General features: G+C 43.1%; 1 protein-coding gene across 4 annotated transcripts in view; it reads left to right on the top strand.

The window, feature by feature from the left end:
- Window positions 1-12,865, top strand: part of nrg2a (neuregulin 2a) — a 63,117-nt gene that overhangs the window by 31,454 nt on the left and 18,798 nt on the right. For all 4 annotated transcript variants that reach the window (XM_063894303.1, XM_063894299.1, XM_063894300.1 and 1 more), the window contains exon 3: window positions 342-460. In XM_063894303.1, coding sequence (XP_063750373.1) covers window positions 342-460 — 119 coding nt within the window. The remainder of the gene's footprint in view (window positions 1-341; window positions 461-12,865) is intronic.

The following is a 12,865-nucleotide window of genomic DNA, read 5'->3' as shown; positions in this document are numbered from 1 at the left end:
TGACGACTTAAATAGAAGCAGCTGACTTGGGAAAATGCATTGATTAAAAAAAAGATGCATATTGACCTGAACTGTTAAACCAGTAACCCATTTGATTAGAGAGAATACCCCTAACACTCAGACCTATGCTCTTTTAAAATTGTAATCAGTGTTTCCCCCTCACATTTGGCCCCAGAGTAGGTGATAGTATCTCCTTATGAAAGCACAGAGTTGTTGCCATGCTGCTGCTTGCCCTGTTGTGTGCCTCTCTGTCCCCCATGTTTCCACTTGTTGCATTTCCATGCTATTTCCTCCCTGCCCTGTTTCCCCTGACTCAGCTATGCGAGTGTTGTCTCCCACAGGAAAAACTCCAAAGTCCAGATCAACAGAGCAAAACTGGAGGATTCTGGGAATTACACATGTGTGGTGGAGAACAACCTGGGAACGGACAACTCCACTGGCACCGTTAACGTCCAAAGCAGTGAGTACTACCCGAGCAACATGTGCAAGATGTACATCGTTGGTATGACTGCTCTCTTGGCAAATGATAGATGAAAGGGAGCCATGGCAAACAGGCATGTAACATTGGTAACATGCCTGAAGAACAACTGTCCACACATGTGCGTGTGACCCATTAATCGGTGGAACAGAACATTGTACTTGGAGGTGAATGGAATTTAAATGTATTGTGTGATCCGCTCTTCAATGACTGCGGTCAGCTGGTCACATCAAACAAAACTACAGTGCACACAGCAGCGCAGTAGACATAGCTTGACATAATAGGAAAGTAGTAAACAAGAAGCGTCTTCAGAGTGTGTGATAAAATCCAACTGGCTCGTTGAGTAGTGGTGCGTGTACATTTCTACTGTAAGTACTGTAGCAGATGAAAGAGTTTTGATAACAGCTGCTTCCATTTGCTGGGGTGGTGAGTGTATGTTTGTTCCAAGCAGTGCGGGTGGTGAGTGTGTGGCTGCTGTGGGTAGCCAGTATAAAAAATATATATATATATGAATACATATAAAGTATTCGCAGCACAGATATCATTTATGTTCCTCTGCTTCCGCCTCAATATCAAGGGATGGCTTGATATTATCTGGTTCTGGACGGAGAACTATGCGGCAGCTTGTCTTTCACACACCTGGATTTTCTATCTGAAGGACGCTAAATAATGTCTCTAGACTTTGATGCAGAGCAGACAAAGAGTTGTGATGTTGAACAGAGTCAGTGCAGATAGTGGTTTTTTTAAAAGCAAACTTAACATGGGTGATGACATATTTATGCTTTTGCAAGTAAACCATTTACGTCGAGATACAGAAAAATCTGGTGAAGCTATTTTGTTTACTATATATACTGCTGGATAGCTTGTACATTTTACATATCAACCTTTAATACTACATGAAACATAATTTGTAGCACCACAGGGTCGGAAATGGAAAGTACCTCAAAATTGTACATAAGGGATAGTACTTGAGTAAATGTAATGTTCCACCACTGAAGATAAAGAGGTGCTTCTGGATGTTCCTCATGCACACCAGAGAGGAGATACTGTCATTCTCATCGCTGACCTTGACAGCGGGATGATTTCGTAGACATCCCACACTGGCATGAGAGGTGTAGCTGAAAAAAGAAAAAAAAAGCGGGACTGGAGTTGAGCCATCACTCAGTGTCCTTGTATTCACATTCAGGCTAAATAATGACTCCCCCTTCTTCCTCTATATTCGTCAAGGCCACCTTTTGTTTACAGTATGCAGACTTAAGCTGAGATGCATCATAAGACTAGCCTGAAGAAAGGGCCCATTGTGTTTGATTCTCAGTGTTTCCAACATGCACTCTTAATATCCAGCAAACATTTGAGCAGAAGTCATCCATCTTTTATTTAAATGGCTCTGCACATCGCCTCATTTTTTCTAAATACTCTTGAGTTTCTGTAGAGTTTTATAGGTGGATGGTGTGACTTACTGTACGCGTATTATGACACTTGGCGTTATTCCAAAGCAATGATAGATTTCTTTTTATCCACGTAATTTATTAAAAGGTCATTGACGCACAACTCAAAGCCCCACTGCCAACATTTATTTACAAATGAAATGGTAATCCCCATAGGAATGAAATATATCAGGTTAAACTGTACATCCTGCAGAGGTCGGGGGAATCCCTGGTGGCAGCACCTGTTTGCATGAGTGTTTAATGAAGGCTCATGACATGTGACCAGTGGCCTGTGAAACTCTATATGATGTTCTCTGCATGCAAAAGAGCTTGTAATGCGGAAATATCAAAGAAAATAATACTACAAAGGAGGAAACATGTGGGCTGAGACATACGGTATCCACAATGGATAAAACTTGAATGTTATGGTACACCAGACAGCGTTTTCACCCTCGTCACACACTGTTTAATACGTGATATCCCTACTTCTGGTGCAAAAGGTGGCTTAACCAGTTGCTAAAAAGTCAAAGGCGTTGTTTAACCGTGTACATTTGTGCCCATTGCACCACATTTGTGCACATTTTTGTGTGTGTTCTTTGAGTGTATGTCTGTCAACAGTAACATTTCTTTAAATCGCTCCTGGATATCCAAACAATGGCATCACTGTGTGTCCTATCAAGTGCCGGGATCATCGGATGTCTGTCTCCCAGGTTTTTGTTTTTGTGTATGTGCGAGTGTTCACTGTTCAATAAAAAAGTCCCATTGTGTTAGAACAGCACGCCTAGTTCCGTCATGCTTCAGGGGAGAAGGCAAGACGGGGCGAATCAGGGGTGGTATGTCCATAGGCAGTGGGAGGGCTTCGCTGAAACTACATATGCCAATAAAAGGGAAGTGACAGCAAGCAGTGCCTGTTGCTGTGATTGTCATAGGATGATGAAATGCTTCAAATGTGCTGATTTTGAGGGGCAAAAAAGACACATTGCGTTGGCAGGGAACAATTCTGGTGATAATGGGCTCTGTCTGCCATGACACGGGTTGGATTCAAAAGGGTTTTGCTTGATATTGATGCAGAAGACACATCATTTCTCTTAAGACGAAGGGCTGCTCGTCATCCTAAGGTCATAAGAGAAATGGCTGTTGTGTTAAAGGGCTGCAGTGGAGTAAGCTTGCCTGCTGCAGTATGTTGCCGAAGCAGCATGTAGCCGCAGTATTATCTGTGTATGTGTGCCTTCTAGGGAGGGAGAGCAAGGGGAGGGGTGCAGATGTAGATGGACAGAGAGAGGAAAGAAGAAGAGAGCGTGAATAAAGCAGGGGGGGTTGGATACAAAATTAGGGAATGCATGACAGGAAGCAGACAAAGACATTCGGGTAGAGAACGAGAGGGGGATACCGCTAGAGAACAAGAGGAGAAAGGGAGAGAAAAGTATGAAGAAGAGGAAGACAAGAGCCCGCTGTTGCAGAGGAGACTTTCACACCCATTTTAAAATGCTTGCTATCATTGTCCAAGGCACCGACTGTATCTGATACAGTCAGGTGTGGTGCCAAGCATGCTGACCCGGCATCATCTATGTGAAGTCTCTGAGGAAAATGCAATGATTTGAGATACTGGCTTTTGCGTACCGTCCTGCGCAGACAGAAAAGTGATCGTAGATGATAAAGTCGAATAAGGAGCATCATTCTTTCCCTCGCAGTGAAGAGGGAGCGCAGCACATGGCTGTGCCTGCCTGCTGTCTGTTATGGTGAAGGCAGATCTGGGAGACCATCACTCAGCCCCACCACATGGTGAATACAGGCCACCACAAGCTCAGCACTGTACCTGTCACCGAGTGGACGTACTGTGGTTGTGTGAGGTGAAGGGGTGGAAGTAGCTCTTAATTGTTTTAATTAGGGTCGCCTTTTCCCTTTTTTTTGAAGTCAATAGTATTCCACTCTGTAAATGTACGCTGCTCCAAACACAGCCTAACATTTAATCAACAAGTTTGAACATAGTAGTATAGGAGTTGATGTGCAAAGCTGCAATTACACAAGGAGTGCCAAACAAAACTGACACGCAGCCCAGAGTTAAATATGATTTGCCTAAACATACCTTAAATAAAAATTGATGGTTCTACTTAGAGCCAAAGGAGTGTGTAGAGGGGAACACTGCCACTTATCATAAACATCAAAAACATATAAGCCCTCATTATTGACACTACAACTGCTCATTACTCATTCCAAGCCGACCCGTATCAATATCAGCACCTTTGTTTCTCTGAGCCGGGACGTTGAGCATAGTAGTGGATATTGCCTAGAGCAGGAAAAAATAACCAGTGTGTTCAAGGCTGAACCCAAACTGATCCCCTCATGCATTTTAAAGCACGCAGTACATTTTGGCTTCACTCCAGCCATGCAGTTCGCCAATAACGTTGAATGATCGGTCCTGTTTGGGGATTTTACCCATGTCTTTCTGTTTGACCGGCAGAACAGAAATGCACACTGTCAGCCGATCGAGTGCCAGTTACTGAGCAATTATTCAGCACAGATGGTTGGATGTTCTGCTGAGTTGGAAAGCCTGAGTTGCTTGTTTTCAATGTTTCAAGATGCATGTTAATACTCTCTCGTTCTCTGTGGCTCCACTTTTGAAACCTGATATCAATCAATGGATCAATTTTTACAGTCTTCTCTGAGTCCCCAGGACTTTCCTCACAATTTTAGTGTTTGCTTTTTGCCAACTCCGGCATGGTGACAGAATCCGTAAGAGTGTAAGTGTTTGTCATGGTGGTCTTGAATATCCCATATCCTCTTAGCCTTTTCTGTACCAATTGTTGCCTTTTCCTGAGTGGTGTTTCCAGCCCTATACCCAACCCCCAGTGAAGAGAACTAGGGACCATTTGTTGTCCATTTGGTCTGACCTCTACCCTGTAATCAGTCTGGCATGGTAAGACCTACTGGCCTTCTGCAGAACGGTGTAGTATATCATCAACTGTTTTCTATAAGGCCAGTGTGAAGGAGCAACACTAGTCAAAGTTTGCTTGGCTCCACGTGGCTTCAGATTAAGGCCTCCCATTATCCTGCAGGCTGCTGTGTTGTGATAAGCGCTTGCGAGGCAGCCATGTGTCTGCAGGCTGCAGGTCACATCCTTGGGGGGTGCTGTGCGTAGCTCCACTGAGAGAGTGTGTGAGCGTCCAGGAATGTGTTGATGGAAATCACAGCTGAACATATGATTGCTCCAACCTCAGCAGTCATGCTGGGGCCCACCGGCAACAATTTTGCGCGTGCATGCAAACCAGCAAGGGCCACACACACATTTAGACACACACAGATGTGCATACACCTTTACATGTTTTTACTCCATATCCTGAAGCCGAAACAGCCCCCCCCCCCCCCCCCCCCCCCCCAAACTAATGGTTAACTAACTTAAAATTACATTTTTCGCAGCAAAGTGGACAAAGCGACAGCATGTCAGCAACATCCTGGTGTGCTGAAAGTGTGAGGCTTTACAAGGTGTTGCATCTCACTCACACACATACCACGGTTGGATTTTTGCTCCACATTCCACATGCTGAGTCTGAAACCAGGCCACTGCTGCAAGATGAATGCACGGTGTCATGAGCAATATATCGCATCTCATTCAGCTGCGGAAAAAACGCAGTCTCTCAATTAAAAGTAATTTTGGATGCATACCTTTAGTTTGTTACAGACACTTCATAGCTTCATTCTCTGAAGGCAGTTACACCATGTGATGGAGGCTTTTAAGACCTTTTTTTTTAACTGCTTATTAAAAGTGCAAAATGTTCTGATGCTTATCACTTTCAGATGGTTTGCTGTTGTTGGTTTGGTTTTCTTGCATAAACTTGAAAGCGCAATATTGTATTGCCAAATCACCACAAATCAGAACTACCCCTTTAGTCTTTGTATTTAACTCCAGGCATCTGGAAATATGGATTTTACTCTTTAATAATTGAAACCAGTCAGCTTCTACTCAGTTTTTAGTATAGTTAAAGTGAGAAACAATGCCTTATTGTCACTTTATTTAAGACTACAGACAAATATCATCTTCTTGTTGGCCTCATAAACACAAAGAAGAGTATTATCTGACATCAGCGATATATTTTGACACATGTTTTTTTAAACTGGAACGCTATTTTTGTCGCTCTTAATTATTATTTAATGTTACAGAGAAAATAATCCCTCACAAATAAACACCAGAGAAAAAACTCCCTGATCCTTTTCTGTTTTCTTCCAGTGATTTGTCATATCTGCCCTACGTAAGGGAAGCATTACAGTAAGTACTACTTTGAACTACATAAACAAAAACTTCCTTCGCTCCTTCTATGTCTCCAATTTGGTCTGAGCTGTAAAAACAAAACTCACTCACTCCTACTACGCAGGAGACAAGATAAACTCATCTCTAATGACGCTAAAGGATGTTAGTTGTGGTTGTGCCGTAATGTGGAGTGTGTGTACGCTAGTCAATGCTATTGATTGGTGTGTGTGTAAGCAGCAGCAGCAGTAGCAGCAGCCATGTCTTAGAGGAACAGGCCTTCACATCTGCCAAGCGTTCTGTATTTACAGGCCACTGGAGAACAGCTTGTCAGGTCCTGTGGATCAAGCCGCTGGGCTATTAGTCATGCCCACTTTTTCAAAATTATCCCCTGTCCAGGGGTCTGGACAGGCATTCCTCCAAGGTGGCCTTTTGATTGCTCCAGAAACTCAGGACTTGGAGGTTGGCAGGTTTGACCACAAAGTCAGGATCGCGTGGAAAAATAGGATGTTGTAATCTGTAATACACACAGACTGAAACACATTCATGTGCACATTGACAGCATGAAAAAAGTGCTGCTTGATATTTGCCAGGTAGGATAAACTGAGCAAGGAATTGATCCTGATTTTTATTTCAAAAGTGTTCTGAATACTTTTCATGATAGCCTTAAGGCAAATATTTTATGACAGACCGATGTATAACAAAAACGTATTAAAAAATATCGACTTTGATGTTGCTCGTACTTGCTTCGTAAAAAGCTGCTTATGTAAACACAAACTTTCCGCTGCACGAACAAGAAGATGAAGAAACCCTGGATATAAATGCTAAAATATAATTTAAAGGTAAATGCAAAGTCATGGCCAACAGTTTCAAATTCAATCATTTGATTATTTTCCCAGTCCAAGCTTAAATGTCACCAACCAAATGAGCACTGTTTGTTATCTTCTCCGACATCCCATCCCACCTCAGGACAGCTGCAGCACATCAGAGTTCAGTCCTTGTTTTGATCTTCACCTACAATAATGTTTAGTTTTCGAGGCGGTCACAGAAACGTCACTTCGCCCACGCTTGCTTTCTGTTTTTGTTTACTCGCCGAGCCTTTCAGTATTAGTGGGCAGCATCCGGGACACTGGGAAGATCCAGAGTGGATGGAAGAGTTGATGTCATGAGCGGATGAACACCCACCGCATCGTAAGCATGCATCGTGGGCATGACATGGGTAAATGGTGAATACAAAACCAACGTGACAGGACACTCGACGAGGTTGTTGCTGCTGTGCAAACATCTTTTAGCGTGTCCATTTTTTCATACTTAATTATCTTACGCCTGGGGCAGATGTGTTTGGATTGAGCATTTCATAATCATGATAGCATTTTATAGGTATACCATATTCCATAAACCTTCTTCACATCTTAGCATATATAGCAGATTTTAGTTATTTTTTTTGGCGTAGCAACTGGAGTTTAGTGAGCACATCTCAACCTTTGTCGGCTATGAGTTCAGAAATGTAAGCGGGTTGAAGCATAAAACATAAATCAGATCATTAATATGTCAGTTCTTCATAGCATTTAAGTGCTATGCATGGTATGGGTAATTTGCTTCTTACATAAGCGCGAATGCGTTAGAGAAGAGGCAGCTGCTGAATCTTATCATTATCAAGAATCTAGGGATAGTTGAGTAAAAGTTATTAAATAAAATGACCCAGAAAAGTTTCCAGGAACATCACTGCTAATGCTTGCACTCTTGATTCCTTTTAATCCCATCGATCCTTCCAGATAAGTGGGCGCCCTGAATCAAATCTTTGCCAAAACAACTAAGTTATTGAAAATCCAACCACATCTCACTTTGTAGGAGACGCAGTAATCTTGCTGTGTTATGTGGGACAGTTAAGCCCTCAGTGTGAATGAGTGAGGATATTGCTATGTGTGTGGAGGAAGCAGCTGTTATACTTGAAAAGCTGAGTGATGTGAGCAGGAGGTGACATGAGGTTTTGCTGTGTGTGCCGGGCTTTGTTAACTCTTCCAGGGCCCCGGACAAAACTCATCTGAGAGACTTCATTTAATAGCATTATAAAAGATTCCCTTTCACCCCTCCTCCCGCTACCCTCAGCTGTCCTGGTGGTCTTTCCTCGATGGTAACCCCAACTGTGGGTGCAAGAATCTGTTTTAACTTGCCATACAACAAACAAGCACGGCGGTGTTTGTTAATGCTTTCAAAGAGGGAAGAATAATCGCCTGGAAATGAATCATAGCGTCATAAAGGATTGCTTGTTCTTAGTCAGTAATAATTAGCAGTTCCTCATGATAATACGGCTGTGAGTACGCTATTGTTCCCATACATCAAACAGAATCCCTGCGCCTCCTATTACTTGGCTTTTTTAAGAAATGGTCATGAGTGATCCTGTGTGTCTTCGTACTTTTTCAAGTTTTCGAGGGGAACATATACTTACCATTCCATTGCTTATAGCTCAGGAGTGCAGTACTATAGTTTGGTGGCCACAGCTGTCTCTCATCCTCACCCTCCCATTACTCCATCACACTTCTTTCTTTTGTTGGGCAACTGTGTTCATCCCATCGCGTCTGTTGGGGTGAGTAAGACCCTTTCCTGTGTGCGGTACGTCAGCAGCCATTTCCTTTAGAGTGTGTAGGTGTGAACTGTGGATGGAGCGGGCCTCACTTTAATCACACTCGCGGTGAACTCATCCTTTAGTATACAGCGGGCCGGAAGCCTGACCAAACAGCCGTGCTAGTGCCCGTGGTCAGGACGTACAGCGAGTGTGGGCGGTGTGTGTACATTAGTGGAAGAGGGCTGCGGCACACACACATAAGCAGACTTTGTGCTTTCTGGCTTTTGGGGAACAGCGGAGGGGAAACCTTTGGATCCAGCAGCTGCTCACTACTGTAGCTGTAAGCACAAGACCCAAATATGGAGTTGTGGTATATGTCTTCAGTATCTGGTACAAGGTTGCAAAAGTCTGTCTTTCCTCAGAAATGAGGGCCAGCTGTAAAAAACGAAGGGCAACGGGGAGACGTGGACACTCCAAGTTGTGTCCTTTTAAAGTGAGGAAGAAGAAGTTTCTGATACTTCAATATTTTTTACATTCTTGCAACACATTTTTTGTTTGTTTTTTGTAGGTAACTCGCCTTTTCTTTGTCTCTCATGAGTTCACACACCAAAAAAACATCCTCTTCTTCCCTTCCCAAACCATCTTCTCGGGGCTGTTTCTTCTTTTCTATATCCCAGCAAGACATTACTGCAAATGCACTTAATTTATTAACCTGCATGAAACACTGCAATGTATGTGAAGGATTTCATTTTTAAGAAGAGAATAGCAAAACAAATATTCATCAAATTCCATTTACATATGGTTTTAATGTAAAGAAAATGAAGACGTGTTAAATCAGGCTGGCTTCATGAAGATGTCTTTCTTATCTAATCGTAAATCAGCCAGAAGAATCTGTTGATGAAGAGCAAACATCCCAAAGATAAAGCCTCAAATATTAATACGTAGAACTGGGAGACGTCTTCTTTTTTGTATAGCAGAGTAGAAGAGTATGTCTACAGATTATTCCTCATGGCCCTCAGGTTCAAACATGGCTCCTTCAAGTCTCAAATCTGCTCCTCTGACCTTTACCAGCAGTGTTGCTGTCCGTAAGTTGGATTTGGACAAAAGTACAGTTTTTTTAGGGGTCTATAGACGGATAACTGGAAACATGTACTGAAAACATGCTATCAATTCTCCCTTTTTCCCGGGGTGAAACGCGTTTTTCCGAGGGTACATCCCTCCTTTAAGGTGTCAGTAAAAGTTTTCTGTAGTTATCCTTTGTCTCATCTCACCTTGTGCTGCTCATGTGTGACTGCAGTGGCCACACACAGATGCAAGTACAAGAAGAATTCAGTAAACAATAGTTTGAGTGGGGGAAAATGAAAGCAACAGGCATCCTCAGACTCAGGAGCGCCACACTGTTCCCGAAAGGACGGAGGAAGGAACAGCCCTGTCTGGAACCGTGCCGCAGAAAAACACCATGTGTCACTTAGTTGCCAACTGCACACATCGTGGTGCCTGCCATGCCAGCGGCCAGACCAGCGGCCAGACCAGCACCCGCACCATACCCGGCCCTTCCTGAGTGCACTTTGCTTCTTTGCCATGCGTGAGCAGCTGTTGTGCAATCACATACTGGGCTGCTGTTTGATTTCCCTTCAGTGCAGAGACGATCGAGGCAGGCAAGACCAGGCATATCAGCTATGTGACTGAAAAATGGTAATAGGAGACAAGAATATAAAAGAAGACACACTGGTTGTGGCAGTGGCAGTCTTGCTGAAGAGTGGGTGGTAGATTAATGTTCGTGGCAGGCTCCATTTTGTTCATTTCTAAACATTCCTGTTTCCTACTGAAGGTGTTTGAATTGTGGATGATTTTCTATTGAAGAAAAGCTTTAAGTGCATTCTCAATCATAATGGGTTCTTTCGTGCGTCCTACCTACAGTAAATAGTCATTTAATTCCTCTTTGGGTATTTGACATGAAATCTCTCTTTGTTTTGAACTCTATGCTTGAGAGCACAGATGCTAGATATAGGCATTGATTGGGTGTGCCTTCAGTGTTCTGTAAGTGTGGAAGTAGGTGCGTGCTTGTTTTTGTTGGCTTTGGCACGCTGAACTATTTTCCAGCTTAAGATCCCGGCATTACTCCTGTATCCATCTCTTCTTTCCCCTTTCTTCTCAGTTGTTTCTTTTTTTTTCTTTCAATGCGACTACATTTGTCTGGACTTGCGCTCCTTTCCAAATATGTTGCTGCCTTTCTAAATCTGAATATAAAAACTGCGTATTGTTAGCTTTTGCTCTTTCAATTAAACAAATTAAGATCAAATGAATCTCTCCTAAATACAAAAGCTGATCTTTACACGCAGCAGATCCTCCGTGTAGCAGATGCTAGTCTTCAAACAAGATCCGGGCATTTATCTCACTTTGTTATTGGTATTATTTGTCTCCGGCTCCACTTTCTATAGAGCTAGAAAACCACCTACATTACAAACAGCTCAAACCTGCAGTCTCTGTCGTGCATGCATCATCTTAACTCCTAGTTCACATCCTCTTTCACCACATCAGACCAGCTGTCAACGGATTCATATTGAACCAAAACCACACTCACCAATGTGGGCTTTTGTACTTCTTTCCATATCTGTTTGTCTTATTTATTAATTCCAGCTAGGACAGGCAGTCTTTTCAGATTGCAGAAAGGAACCGAATGCGGTTCACCAAGTGTAGCAAGAATGCATGCAATATGAATTAGCCTCAAGTATGGAGATAAAAGATCTTGGTCCGAGCTGTAACAGGAGACATGTCAGACATTCCCTGCCGGGAGTCGGGAGGTGAGGGGAGTAGAGGGGGGACTCCCAGCTTTTTTCTGGTACATAAAACTGACATGTGGAAAAGCATGACTGGGTGGCAGAGCTATTACAGATACCATCCTCTTTATGTGACTCTTGAAGGGTCAGTCCTTAAGACATTTATCACTTTCCCATCCTACAGATATTTTGAGGTTTCTGGGCCAGGAGTTACATTTGTCTCCTCGTTTGCATTGTAATGATTTACCTTGTCCGATAAAAGGAAGAGTTAAAGGCGCAGTGTGGTATCTCAGTTTAAGGCCACCTGTTGTCACTTTATTTAGTTCATATTCTAAAGGAGGGTCAATTATTTGTGTAACTAAAAGAGTTTGGCGTGTATCTGCTGCCTGAGAAAGTAGGATGCATTTGTAATATAATTAACATTTACATGACTGACAGATTCCAGATCTTAATTTTGGATGCATTTATTTTCTTTTTGGGCCTTCGCGTCCCTTCATCTTCCTCAATAAGCTGCAGCTATGTAAAACTGGCAAAGACTCACCAGGTCTGCACACTGTTCCCACTCACTTACAAACTCCTAAATAGGCTACATACTTTAAACGTTTTATCCTGATAACATTGCTTTTAAGAGTGAAAACACAAAGACGTAACAAAGTCCAGATGGAACCGATCCACCGCTGGTAGAATAACTACCTTTGGCTTTCTTCCTGAGCAGAATCAGGTTCTGTCTCGTGCTTCAGCGATGGGCTTTCTGGTCAATTGTGGTGCAGAAGTGAAAAAGATTAAGCCAAGCTGCGGTAAATGATCAACATTTGTCATAAATTAGGGGGACCTGTGTAGAAACTCTGCACCGTAGACAGGCCAATTGAGAATGTATTTCGTTACACATTGCAGCGTTTGGGGCTGGGTTGAGAGGTGCACTGCAGGGCTGGGATTGAGTGTGGCGCTTTGCTGTTTGCTGCATATGCACAGGGTGCCTCAAGAGGAAAAAAAAAACTGTGCAATAGGGACCTCTTTTTTTCATTTTTACGATTTTCCTAGAATCCTTTGGAGAGCGTGGAAAGACAGGCATGTTTATGAAGGTTTCCAGATGGTCCCGCCTGCACCCCCAGCTTTTCTTTTCAGTTCTTGGGCCATGAAGGATTAATCAAAGTCAGTGGCCAGGGCTGATGGCTAAACACTGTGGCTCTCGCTAACCTAGAGGAAAGCCCTCTTCAACTCCAACTCAGATTCAGCCCCTGGGCTATATTGCCGAGGAAAGTTGAAACCCGAGGTTCAAAAAAACCCAAGCAAACTTAACTAAACCCTGGCCACATAAGTGCGGATAAATGTAGTCTGTTTATCACAGCGGTTGATCTCCTCTGCGGGTTA

This window comes from Eleginops maclovinus, chromosome 11 (assembly GCF_036324505.1).
Source record: "Eleginops maclovinus isolate JMC-PN-2008 ecotype Puerto Natales chromosome 11, JC_Emac_rtc_rv5, whole genome shotgun sequence".
In the NCBI taxonomy this organism is placed as follows: domain Eukaryota; kingdom Metazoa; phylum Chordata; class Actinopteri; order Perciformes; family Eleginopidae; genus Eleginops; species Eleginops maclovinus.
Note: the sequence above shows the minus strand (reverse complement) of the source record. Positions and strands in the feature narration are given on the sequence as shown.